The sequence below is a fragment of the Poecilia formosa genome, unplaced genomic scaffold, assembly GCF_000485575.1.
Source record: "Poecilia formosa unplaced genomic scaffold, Poecilia_formosa-5.1.2 Scaffold124, whole genome shotgun sequence".
Lineage (NCBI taxonomy): Eukaryota > Metazoa > Chordata > Actinopteri > Cyprinodontiformes > Poeciliidae > Poecilia > Poecilia formosa.
In genome coordinates, this window is record NW_006800063.1 from 333,295 (window position 1) to 346,355 (window position 13,061).

Below are 13,061 nucleotides of genomic sequence, written 5' to 3' on the forward strand. Positions count from 1 at the left end.
TGTGTTTAATATTTGTGCTTTATTTTTATAGTTACTTCATTTTTCCATATATTGCTTTACAGAGTTTTGCAAATGTGTAAAAAAGAAAAAAAAGAGAAAACATACTGAACATTTTTTTTTTACATTCAGGAGTTCTTCCTATGATTAAACTCTCTTCAAAACTTATTGTACTTTTACTGTGTGCATGATCACGATCATTTTCATGCTTTCATCAAACGCATATGCAGGGATAAAGATTCTCTCCCAAGATATTGCTCATGCTTAAAGGAGATGACTGTTTTCTGTGTCTCACCGCCAGGCACACAATGGATTGACAAGATATTTACTCTTTTAAAACGTTAAATAAGTCGAATCAACTAGAACAAACATGCTCAGGAGATGATGAGGCGACAGGAGTGGGGAGAGTACAAATCTGCGTAACAAAGGATGCTGTTACAGTTCATGCACAGGCCACCTTACGTGACGTCCAAGCTAAAATCAACAGTTTTTCTGACACCTGGTCATAAAATATCATGCGAGGAAAAACAAAATCAGTTGCAGACATCTGTACTAACAGAAATATGCACAATTTTTGGTCAAATTGGAGCAAACACATGCTAAACAGGTCACTGTCACTTGCTTCCTTTTGCAGTGGAAGAAGAAGAAGAAGAAAAAAAGATGGACGATTACAGACAGCTGAAACACTGTGTCTGTACCAGATGAGTGGGAACGGTGTTAGTTATGTAACTTCAAACTGCAGAACTCACTTTTATTTTTATGAAACTTGCATTTCCAAGTACTGATTGCAGAGTTTTTATTACAATTGTTGGGTCTCTCCTATTGCCATGAATTGGTTTTGCTTTGTAGAAAAAAAAAAGTGGTATTGTATAAATCAGGTGCAACTATTCAATCTTTCCTGCCCCACCTGGCTTTGCCATGTTGTATGGGCACAGTTTGTGACCATATGGGTCCCAGATGTGTTTTGTACTGGTTTTCTTAAACACCAATGTGAGATCTACAGTTTATTTTTGTCGATATGGGCTGAACTGAGGAAACCCAGTGCATTCTTCATAAACATTAAATGACTTCACATTTAATTTCTCGTGCCAAAGCCCCGGCTTGTATTTTGTTCATGTTTCCACTGCAGGTAAGCAACATTTCACAAGACGACAGTCACACTCCAGTTATCATACAGGTAATTATTACAATGACAGCTGTGACTTAAGGCAGGAGGCCAAATAGTTTTACATGGACGGTTAAAAGAGGTACAACCCTGTACACAACATGTTTGATTTTCAAAAGGTGAGCTCTCCTGCTTGTGAGATCCATGTATAATATATGAGCAGTGTGTAAACGACAACACAGCTTCCTCCCCCAGCAGCACGGTTTGGAAAAGAAATGTTTGATTTAAAACAGATTCAGATAGATTTCTAATCAGAGAGCTCGTTTCTCCAAGTCTGAAGTGTTGTTTCCCTTCCAGATGACAGCACAGGGCAGACAACAGAAATATTTTACTTTGGAAGTGTTGCTCCATGTTCGTCTACATCCATACCCCTTGAACTGGTTTGCATTCTGTCAAACTTTAACGTGCTGCATTAGGAATTAATGTTAAGATGTGGCATTGCACCCTCTTTACTCTGACGCCACGAAAGAAGAGAAGGAGGCTCCATCTGTTCTGTGAATGCTTCGCAGGTTTTTCAGAGAGCGCTGCTCTTCACCCTGAACACACCAGCCCTAATGGGAGACATGGTGGAGGTAGCATCATGCTGCGGGGATGCATTTCTTCACAGCATGGAGCTCGCAATGCAACTACAGCTTCACTGCGAAGGCCTCAGAGGTTTTATTAGAGGACGCGTGCAAGATGCAACAAAGATGTGACACATGCAAAGGTTTGATGCTTTTTCAAGCCGCTGTAATCTAAAAATATGATGTTCACATGCCCAGCTTCTGTGTGTGTGCTTATCTTAGTGTTTAGAAAAGGCTAAAAATCAGGGAAGTGCACAAACAATAATAATAATAATAATAAAACAAGCTCGTGAATATAAATTAACATTTGCTTAATTTGCATGTTTGATATGTTTTATTCTGTGGTTGTTGACTATTTAGTGAATGTGCCATCAGCCAGCCAGCATTCACATATGGGGCCCACATGGTTGGGAAATGGGCCGGAAACAGGAAGACTTCAGGTTACATGATGTCCCCTTTATTATTACCTCCATAGGTTTGATGTTGATTTATCAAGACAAAATCCAACAAACCAACAAGCCCCCCCACACACATGCTGGCTAGGTAGGTTAAGCTTTTACTTATTTATTTTTGCTAAGAAAATCAAGTTAAAACTTTAAAAATCAGGTGTGATAAACTAGTTTCGGACCAAAAGTCATTTACTATAATGCTTTCCATGTTCAAAAATGCACTTTTATTTCCCTCCTAAGCTGCTATTTAATAAAGAAATAAGCTTCATCATTATCAGAAGACTTGAAGCGTTATCGGCCAAACTAAATTGATTGTCCTGCCACAAAAAAACAAAAAAAACAGCTCAGTGTAAAAAAAGAAAAAAAAAAATCCTTTAAAAACATTTCAACCTTTTAAATCCTTGGCATTAAGTCTGAGCTCAGATGTACTGAAACTCATGAAAAAAGAAGAAACTGAGCCCTGTCCATCCTACCCTCATACCCCCATCCACGTCCCGTCTACGTAGAGGCACCGCTCGGCCCGGTCAGGACCAGCACCAGGGGCAGGACGAGGGCGGCGAGGGGCAGACGGGCGCTGGGGGCGCAGCTGGGGCTGCACAAGTCGAACAGGCTTCCCTGGAAGCGGATCTTCCTGGAGTCCTGCTTCAGGGTCTCCCAGATGGAGCTGACTTCCTGCTGACAGTCGGACAGCGCCGTCAGCGCGCAAGTGTGGAAGGCTTCCCAGTGGCTGCGGGCAAAACGAAGGACGGTCAGAAACTGGACCCGCGACAGCTTTTCACGAATTCAGCGGCGGCGGCTGTGGATTAATTGCTGCCAGTAATCTGTTGCTCAGATGGACTCGCGTGAGTCAAACCGAGCGCTGGTTGCCACGGCAACGGCATCCGGGAGCGAGACAGTATCTCGCAGATATTACAAGTGGGCAATTTTCGGCAGAAGCCGTGTAAAAGTGCAAATCTCTGCCTTCGGTAAGCTGCCAGGGATGTGGAGTTTGTGCCGAAACGACGTCAGAAGAAATTGTCCCCTGATTTTCACTACGGCTGCACTGGAGTCATAAATTATTTAGCACAACGGCTTTGTGTCTCAGTATCACTCATTTCTCCTTTCTCCCTCTGAGATTACAGCATCTGCTCCCCTCTCTGCAGTATTTGCTTATGACATGAATATTTATCTTCATTATAACACCTAGTTGTACTTATTAAGCTGAAATGTTGGTGAAATGATTTAAATCTGAATTCACTCCATCTTTCAGATTAAACTCTAAAATCAGTTTTAGTTGTCTGTAAATAAAGGTTTCTGCACGTTTCAGATTAAACTCAATATCCCTTGAGAACGTAAGACTGCTATCCATCCTTAGACAAATTTTAAATGAGACAAACATTTTCATTATAAAAAAATCTGATTTATAGACATTATTTTCCAGTTTTCTCAGACCTTAGAGGTTATTTATAAAATGTAAAATACCATAAAGATATTTTAAGCGAGGAGAGACAGAAGAAAAAGCACAAAATTGAAGCATGAAAAGAAGGAAAGAAGGAAGAAAAGCAAGGAAAACAGAATAAAGAAATAAAGGAAATAAAGGAAATTCTGGATGTTGAACGGAAGAAACAAAGACAAAAAGAAAACCAGAAGAAGGGAAGATAGAAAAACAAGAAAGAAAGATGAAAAAGATGTAAAAGCAGGGTGGAAGGAAGAAAAGAAGAAGTGAAATAAGGAAGGAAAAATGAGGAAAACAAAGAATAATTAAACAATTGGATGATTAGAAACATTTAGAAAACATAAAGGAATAAAGTCTGAAAATGAGTGTAACCTTTCCATTCTTATCCAAATCCTGAAAATACTTAATTCATATCAAATATTTTTTTCAAACTTTTTCAGAAACCGTTTTAGATGCTCACGCAATCGCCTTTTTTTTTTTTTTTTTTTTTTTTTTTTAAATAAAATAAAGTTATTGCTGGCACCTGCAGACGGCCGCCACTCCCTGCTCGCTGGTCACGTTCTCCTGGTAGTTGTCCATGCTCTCCCCCAGCTCCAGGACGCACTCAGAAAAGTCGCGGTAAACGTTCTCACAGCTCACATCTACGCTGCCTGCAGGCGCCGCGAGGAGCAGGAAAACTGCAAAACAGAGCAGAGACAGAACCTGTCAGGTCTGGATAAATATACCCTACAATCTGACACATTTAAATATAGAAACCACTAAGTGCGTGCACAGTCTCAAAGAAGCTATTTGTAATGTTTTACCCCAAATTAGACTAACGATGCAATTTACTAAGATTTTATGATGTAGATTATAAAATGATGAATAATTTTGTGGAGAAATTAACAAGATTTTCACTTATTTTTCTAAAAAAAAAAAGTGAGCCCATTTTGCCTTGATAACCCTAAATAAAATCCAGTGCAACCCATTTCCTGTAGCTCTTTTCTCAAGATGGTTTGCAAGAGTTTTGCCAGAGATTATTAGTGAAAAGTCACCAAAACCAAAGGAGACAGCAGAAAAAGGTCAAAGTTTTGGAGAAGTTTAAACGTTTGAGCAGGTTTGGACGTCACTCTTCCACTTGTTAATAAATTACTTTAAAAGTTATAGGTCTGGATGCAGATTTGGCTGCCCTGGGACAAACTTGGAAACTGTGGGTGAGTCACGCTTTGAGTGAAGATACAGCAGCAGGTCTGTGTGAAAAGTAAAGGAGGGCTTTATTTAAAACTGGGAAGGCGATAAAATAAATTTGGAAGACAAGTATTTGACAACAATAATAGGGAAAAAAAGGCAATATATGGACTCCAGTAATAGAGGAATGGATTAGGAAGGGAGAGAGAAAAAAGGAAAGAAGAAAGTAAAAAGGAAAGGAAAGAAAGAAGCTGGGTTAGATTGGGAACTGCAGAGCTAATGCGCTAGTGTTTGTTTTTTGAAGACTGAGCATAACACGAGCAAAAACTTGAAGAGGGAGGGATGTCATTTAATCTGTAAAAGATATGAAAAGGGTGAAATAAACAGAAGTTGACGGACATGACTACATTTTAAAGTTTGAACAGTGCTTCCAGCTGGAAGGATCTGGAAGCAGTTAGCCATGAAAGAGCGCATTCATTTTTGCCCCATTTTTGTCAATGGGGCTGAAGGTGATCACAAAGAGCTGAATATTTTATAAACCGTAGCCGATATTAACATCAAGACATTGATGTTCTGAATGAGGAAATAGTAGAAAGTAAAAATCTGTATTTGGAGATGCCTGCAGCGTTTACACTAACTAAATCCAGTGTGACTGAAAGCTAACACTGCACTAAAGCCTGAGCAAACATGGCAGCATCATGGCGTGGGGATGCTTTTCTTCAGCTGGAAAAACAAACTATAAATTTCATTTAGAATTTTCCATCCACTTCCCAAGCATTGCTTAATATTAGTAGCCCCACCTCTTTAAATCCCAGAAAAAATACTATGACGTTTGTGACGAAATGTGTGAAAGTTTCAGAGGTGTGAATACTTCTACGAGGCGTGGTCTCATTCGAGGGAGTCTGAAAACAATGAAGTAATCTGCACACCATACAGGTTGGATATTTCCTCAGTAGTGGAGTATAGCTTCATTATTTACCGCTCTGCTGAATGCAAAACAAATGCTAAGCGCACGGATATCAACAAAAGTGGCACAGGAGTTAAACTATGTTTCTATTTAAATATTAAGCTATGAATGTTGTGCAGATTGTACCGGAGCCAGTTGGAGACGGTGCAGGTCTCATATCAGTGCTCAGATAAAGATAACACCCACCCAGCCAACAAAGGGATGCGATGCACGGAGATAAAAATAAATTAAGACTATTAATAGCTACCTTTATCTGGACAAATAAAACCAGCATCTTGCGCTACTTTACCAGAGGCGATCGCAAGAATCCATCCGATCTTCGTCGACATGAATAATCCCATTTCATCCCATTTCAAGCGAGGCGGGATGCGATCGAGACTCTCCTGGGATGAGGAGGAATCGCTGGTTCTGGTGCACGGAGCAGATTAGCTGCCCATGCTTATTTTAGTATCGAGTCTCGATACTAAAATAAAATCTCATGAAGCGTGCAGCTCCAGCAGAGTTTCTCTCTCTCTTTCCGACAGCTGACGTTACCTGCCCCCCGGGCGGCGCTGAGCTCATCCCGCTGCCCCCCCCTCAGCTCCGGACAGCTCCCACCCACCGGAGCCGCTCCAGCCTCCTCTGAACAAACTGTGAGTCATTATCTAGACCTTCAGTTTGTTTATCTGCTTAACTCTTTCACACCCCGGTTTTAATTAGCAGGCTCCGTTCAAAGAGCAGGGTTAATAGGGCGTGTTGGATGATGATGAAATGTCCGTCCCATTGAACTTTTCCCACATTTATCAAATTACTGTCATAAACTCCAAAGAGGCATTTTTGACCTGAGTCCAGTTTAGAGTCCCAAATATTAGCTGACATTTTGAAGAGAGGCATTTTATATTATTCTTGTCCAATTTTCAAAAATCAACTATTTTATTCTTTTTTTTTTAGGTTTTAATATTATCACTTTCCTAAAATAATTATTTCTCTTTTTTTTTGTCGAAAGTGATTTTTCTTTTTTTGTCTACACCATCTTTTGGTAAAAAAAAAATATATATATATATATATATATATATATATATATATATATATATATATATATATTTAATCCACAATTTTATGGCTTAATTTATGTTCTACAAATAAAAATCACATATTTATGACGTCAATTTTAATACTTGGTGGAAACACGTGTTGCTGCAAATACATCTGCAGGTCCATTAGGGTGTTTCTATCTAAGATATTTAACATTTTTTGTATATTTTTTCTTTCTAATAGCACAAACTCAGCCAGATTAAGTCTTGGTGCTAAAGATCCTCCATTGGATGTAGGTTTGGACTTTGACTAGGTCATTCCAATGCAGAAATATGCTTTGATCCAAGCGTAATGCTGGCTGTGTGAGGTCATTGTTCTGCTGTGAGGTGAAAGTTAGTCTCATTCCTGGGGTTTTTGCAGCTTCCAACAGATTTCCTTCTGGATGATCTTTCTACCATCTCCCCCTGTAATCTGATCAGATTACAGTTCTCCAATAGACACTCAAAGCTTGAGTTCTTATTTTATGACCAAATGCTCATAACCAAACAAATACTAGCAGCTATTAAGTGGGAAAAAGTCACGATTCCACCTGTTTCAACACCAGTACAACTGGATGAATGTTTTCTGTCTGTACTGATAAATGTAAATGTTTTAAAGTATTCATCATGTTGTCCTAGTTCTGGAAAACCAAATACGTTTACTCAGTTTTGATACTTCTCCAGATTTGGAAACTTTTTGTGCCTCTTTGATCTTTAAAAAAGAAATGTTGAACTGGATATCTTCTGCACAATTAGGGTAAGCGGAATTATACACCAAACAAACATTTGTGTACTGCAAAATATACTACATAAACACAAGCAAATGAAATAGCAGTGTCATAAAATACTGTGATAAAGTTTCCAAGAAAGACAGAAACAGGAAAAACACCTTCTTTGTTCTTTTATTGCTTTTTCAAAAGGTGGTTTTATAAAAATGATAGCAGACAACCTGAGAGCTACGGTGGCGCTGCGTGACGAGGCTGAAATGCTGAAGGAGCCTCCATCTTCGAGGGGGAGAAAATAAAAAACAGGTAAACAAGGAAACGCTGGGAGAAGACTGTCATAGGACATGCAGCTGCCGTTATTACTCTCTTAAAGAAACATCTAAAAACAAAAGTCCCCGTGTCACAGAGTTAAAACCAGATGGACACGTTAGTGTTTGCCATTCACTCTTTGCAGGGCAGCAAAGTCAGGGTGTAAACAAGGCACAGAGGCGCTGGATTGACAGAAACTCAATCTACAAATTCAATACTTCTGGTTTCAAGTCAGTTTATCTGATCCTGATTAAACCTCCACATTCAGCTCAGGCGTTGCAGCATCCATATGGCGGTTTGCACATTTCACTGCTTAAACCATGATTTTACAAAAATGCAGCTTTAAAAATTAGTTAAATGTCCTGTTGGTGTTTAAATGGCCGCGCTCTGATGAGAGCCGGTCTACAGGCTTCAGACTGTCGATCCTTAGTGAATGAGAACGTGGATTTTACCCAGTTTGACCAGTCGGGCTTACTGGTCGACCCCGGCTGCCCTTTTGGTTCGTTTCCGTGGAGATGTTTTCGGCGAAGGTTCTGCAAAAATTTATGAAGAATGAAATTTTTTTTTAATCAGCAAAAAACTACAAGAAAACTAATATAACATAGTTGAAACTGGGGTTCTTATTATGTCTATAATAAGATGCAACATACTCATGGCGTTTAGAGTCTCCTGAGGAATCCAGCTGATGTCCACGTCGTTCGCTCCAGTCGTGCCCTTCTCTATTTTCACAGGAAGCCGTTTCCTCTGCAGAGAACAAAACCAAAGATGACACTCATTAGAAAAAGGCCCTGCAGAAGTATAAACACCTGCTGAAGTTCAGTGCGTTTAGTTGGGATCTGTAGATGGAAACAATGTAGTGCAGGATCAGATCGTGGCGAGGAAGAAGAATCCCAGTGTCGAGCTTTTTTTTTTCAAATGAAAACCAGGAAATTGTTGCTTTCAGCTGTTTGTTTTGTTTCTCAGAAAGAGTAGATTTAAAGATGGACGGAGCTGAATAAAGAGTAGGAACTAAAGCATGAAAAATACTTTAGATTGAGGTAGAAGTTCCTGTTGAGGATACTCCGAAAACACTTGCATCTGTAGTTGCAGTAAAATGTTGCTCTTCAAAGTATTCGGAGGGGCTAAATAAAAGTGCAAGCCTCACTTTTCAGACTTTCATTTGTAAAAAAAAACAAACCACAAAGAACAAGCATCCTTGTCCATCCACCTCACAATAAGGCGCTACTTTGTTAGTCTATCACATTAAATCTAAAAAACAAACAAACAAAAAAAAAAAACCTCTGAGGTTTGTGGGTTTAAATAAAAAAAAACTGTTCAAGGAACATCATCATTTTTGCAAGGCGCTAAGTTTTATAAATAATCTCACCACAAGTTTTAGAAGAAATGCAGACACAATGTAGCTTTTATAGTCACTGACGTCTTACACATCTATTTATTGCATTTCCCCACATAAAGGGAAGGTGACTTCCTCATCCTATCTACTTCAGTCTATCAAGTTCATGTGTCGACGCATTCACACAACAAAATAGTCCAAGTTACTGAGGAAATGCATACCGTTCTGCTCTCCAGAACCTGATACATCCCAAAGAGTAGCAGGACCACCAGCCCACCCAGGAACACGTACATGAACATCCTGCAAACACACAAAAAAAAATAATTTCTTTACCTGATGAATTACAGGCACACTGTAATTAAACAGAGCATTAAGGAGCGTGTTGTTGTTCCGTAGACAACCCACAGAACAAACTGTATTTTTTTTCCAGTGAGATTTGAGGAAGGTGAGATTTATTTGCTCATCTTATTTCCCACAGACAGTTTGTGCATCGTGTAGCAGCAGCTCAACACACACGTCTCGTTCCTTTGTGTCATTTTCACACCTTTTTGACGGGTTGTTACAAGCTTTTTAATATTCTGGGGGAGCTGATGCTGTGAATAAGAGCTGAAAGGACAAATAAGGGGAAGCTTGCAAAACTAATGTGACTATGAATAATTTACACAGAACTGAGTTGCATAAACTGGTTTAATCGCTCTAATTTGTCCACTAATGAGCTTGCAGTACTTTCAGAGTAATGCATTTGCTTGTTGTCTTCCTTGTATTTCTGCACTTTGCAAACTTTGCAGCAGCAGGAGAGAACGCGCCTTATCTACGTGTTCGTATCTGTAAGTATGTCAGTGACAGGATATGACTGACATGTCAGCCAAAGGCCTTACGTTTCTCCATCCAGTCCGTCTTCTCGCTCCGTTATGGTGACAGTCTGGTTGTAAATGGCCGACTGGAACGTGTTGCCCTAAATAAAAAAAAAAGGTTAGAGAGGAAATGCGTGTCTGGTTTGATTGCCATCAGTTCACAAACACATCAGAGAAAAAAAAAAGGATTTGAAAAACTACTCTTAATGTCATCTTAAACCATTTAGACATTATTTGTACTTCATTTCTACATTTCTTTATAAAAAGAGGCCAAAAATGCCAATGAAAAAAAAGAGCTTTTCCAAGTAAATAAGTTTATATGTGATACTTTAAATGAAAGTGTAATGAATGCATTAATTTAATTGATAATATTTAATGCGTAATCAAACATATAATGTAATCCACAATTCAATTTGTAAATAAAATGACTTTAGCGTCACTAAAGGCATATTAAGTATTTCTTGTCCAAGTACCAATCTCAAAATAATATCAGTCATCTCTACAGCTCATCGTTATTGGTCATATTTGTCATAATTTTATGAATAATCTTAACATTTAAAGATTTAATTTTGTATTTATAGCTTAATTTATAGCTTCACTTATGCATTTCTTCTTTAAATTGAATAATCACATAGACATGTGTTTATTTACATACTTATTGTAGCTTATTTCCAAATCTTGAGCTGTTTGTTCTGCTAGAACAAGAAACAATCTTCCCCTCACCTCATGATCCACGTAGTTGAGGAGGATGACGAGACCAAAGGGCCGTCCGGCCATGGGCTGAGCCGGGATAAACGAGTACTCGAAGGAGGCCTGGGCCTGGGGCTGGACGGCCGTGTTCAGGGGCAACGCTGTGAACTGCAGACACACAGGATTAGGCAAACCTACAGGAAAAAGGTCAACTAGAAGATCCGTAAAAGGTAAACGGAATATATTTAGTTCTGTTGTTTGTTTATAAAAATCTCTGGCAGATATTTTAGATGTCGAGGTGAATAAATACGTGTATAATGTGCGATGATGATAGGCGCAGACGTCTCTTACATTCTGAATGTAGAACTGGAAATCTTGTGGATAACGGAAAGAAGCCTCCAGCGACTGAACCGTGAAAGTCTGACCTCCTTTATTGGTGAAACCCACAAGGAACCTCACAATTTCATTGGCTGGAAACTCTGAACACGTGAAAAATACCAAACAGCTACATTTACCAACCGGTTTCATCACTTTATTAAGCAAGCATTTCATTTTTATTTTACTTTATTATTTTATAAAAAATAAGAAAAATGAACAACTCAGCAACCTTCGCCTGTCGTGAAGACGATGGTAGTGTCGGCATCGGGGTGTGAAGTTACAAGTTTTTCAGCCGCTTCATCGGAGTCATCTTCACCTCCGTCCTGACGGCGAACACAGAATCGCACCGTAACGAATCAGCGCTTGACATTCTGCAACACGACCACAGACGCACTACGTACCATGTTTTGAATCTGATCTTCTTCGACAACCATCTCGTCTTCATCTTCCTCCTCGTCTACTGCAGCATCTGCATCGTCAGCAGCGTCCTCGGCTGAGTCTGACTGCGCAGAGACTTGACCTTTAAAAACAGAAAGCAGCAAAGTGTCAGAACCACAGGAAGGCTGCAGGTGGCCAGCTTTAAGGTTTAGATGTGCTGTTTATGTGTTCAGATTAAATATTATACGCAGCAAAACCCTGGTTATTAGCAGGTCATGAGAAGAATACAGTTCTTTAATTAACATGATTTTCAGTTTAATTCAAGAGAAAAAAGTAAAACATATGTTATATAAACCAAACACCATATTAGCATATTTTTGGCTGAATACCAAAGTAATTAGACTTTGGTGTTATGAATATGGTCACAACGACATTATATGGTTAAATAATTAATAACTGAAAACATTTTCATATTTTTTCATTCATATTTACGTCTTATCTATGATTTAAATTCAAATAAAAAATAATCAGAAAAATAAAGACCAGAATTTTCTCTGTCTTTTTGAACCCTGAGCAACACAGTGAGGTCCCTCCCCCACCTGTTGCTTCCCATATGGCTCCAAATAGACAACACTTTTCCCTCACTTAAATAACAAATCTGACTTTTCTTTAAAAAAAATATATTTCCAGAATAATCCTAAAGGCATACGCTTATCTGGACAAATTGTTGCGAAAAGTTCAAGCACTCTTCTGAACTTTCTCTTTTATGAGCGAAACCAAAATCAGTGGAAAAGTTGCCATATTCTAGCTAAACTGAAGGTTAAAGTGATATCATTGACTGTGTATGCATCTGAAACAGGCTGGCAGGCTGAAATGACCCGCAGAAAAGCAGACCCTGAACGTGTCAGTGAATGGAGAAACAAAGTGAGGTTCCCTTCTTATCTATGATGACGTGTCCCAGCGTGGGGAGCTGCTGCAGCTGCTGTTCCAACCCCAACATCTCTAGATCCAGAAACTCCAGAAGCGTGAAATACCAAATAAAGTAACTTAATTATGGGATGATTTTTACTATAATTTATAAGCGGCGGTCATTTCCATTCAATTAGCTCACCAATGAGCTGCGTTTTTAACTCTGCTATAATGGGCTTACAAGGAAAATAGGCGCACGTTTAGTTGTAGGAGCACTTCATGCAGCGGTTCCGATGGTTCCCACTGGCTGTGCCACGTCAATATGGACTGATAACTTTTTTAAAAGGCTAACAAAAAGCGAGGAGGAACCAAAACTCTCCTTTGAAGAGGGAATAAACACTCACCGACTGATATTAATCCGCAGGGGAAGGCCAGCAGAAAAAGCAGCAGGAGTTTTGATCCAAAACCAAACATTTTAGCGGACTTACAGGCTGACGTTAGTAACACATCAGCGCCTGGGAGAAGAGAGGGCAGCGCGAGCAGGAGGAGGGAGAAGAGGAGGAGGAACCGCCTAGGGAAGGCTGTGGTGCGTTCAAGGGCAACTCGGAAATCGGATAGTACATAAAATAAAATAAAATAAAAATAATTATTACTATTATTAACTTGATCATTCATCACGTTTATTAAAGA

General features: G+C 39.2%; 2 protein-coding genes across 2 annotated transcripts; both read right to left on the reverse strand.

Annotated features, from left to right (window-relative positions):
* LOC103144305 (neuritin-like) lies at window positions 1-6,268 on the reverse strand. The gene is made up of 3 exons (XM_007561221.2): window positions 6,033-6,268; window positions 4,133-4,286; window positions 1-2,901 (listed from the first exon to the last, which is right to left on the reverse strand). The coding sequence occupies exons 1-3, from the start codon at window positions 6,082-6,084 to the stop codon at window positions 2,673-2,675; spliced, it is 435 nt and encodes a 144-aa protein (XP_007561283.1). The 5' UTR covers window positions 6,085-6,268; the 3' UTR covers window positions 1-2,672.
* A 1,411-nt stretch (window positions 6,269-7,679) lies between these two features.
* Window positions 7,680-12,929, reverse strand: LOC103144307 (translocon-associated protein subunit alpha-like). Its single transcript, XM_007561222.2, has 9 exons — window positions 12,776-12,929; window positions 11,486-11,604; window positions 11,314-11,407; window positions 11,058-11,185; window positions 10,740-10,874; window positions 10,041-10,117; window positions 9,384-9,462; window positions 8,480-8,573; window positions 7,680-8,362 (listed from the first exon to the last, which is right to left on the reverse strand). The coding sequence occupies exons 1-9, from the start codon at window positions 12,843-12,845 to the stop codon at window positions 8,301-8,303; spliced, it is 858 nt and encodes a 285-aa protein (XP_007561284.1). The 5' UTR covers window positions 12,846-12,929; the 3' UTR covers window positions 7,680-8,300.
* Window positions 12,930-13,061: the final 132 nt, after the last annotated feature.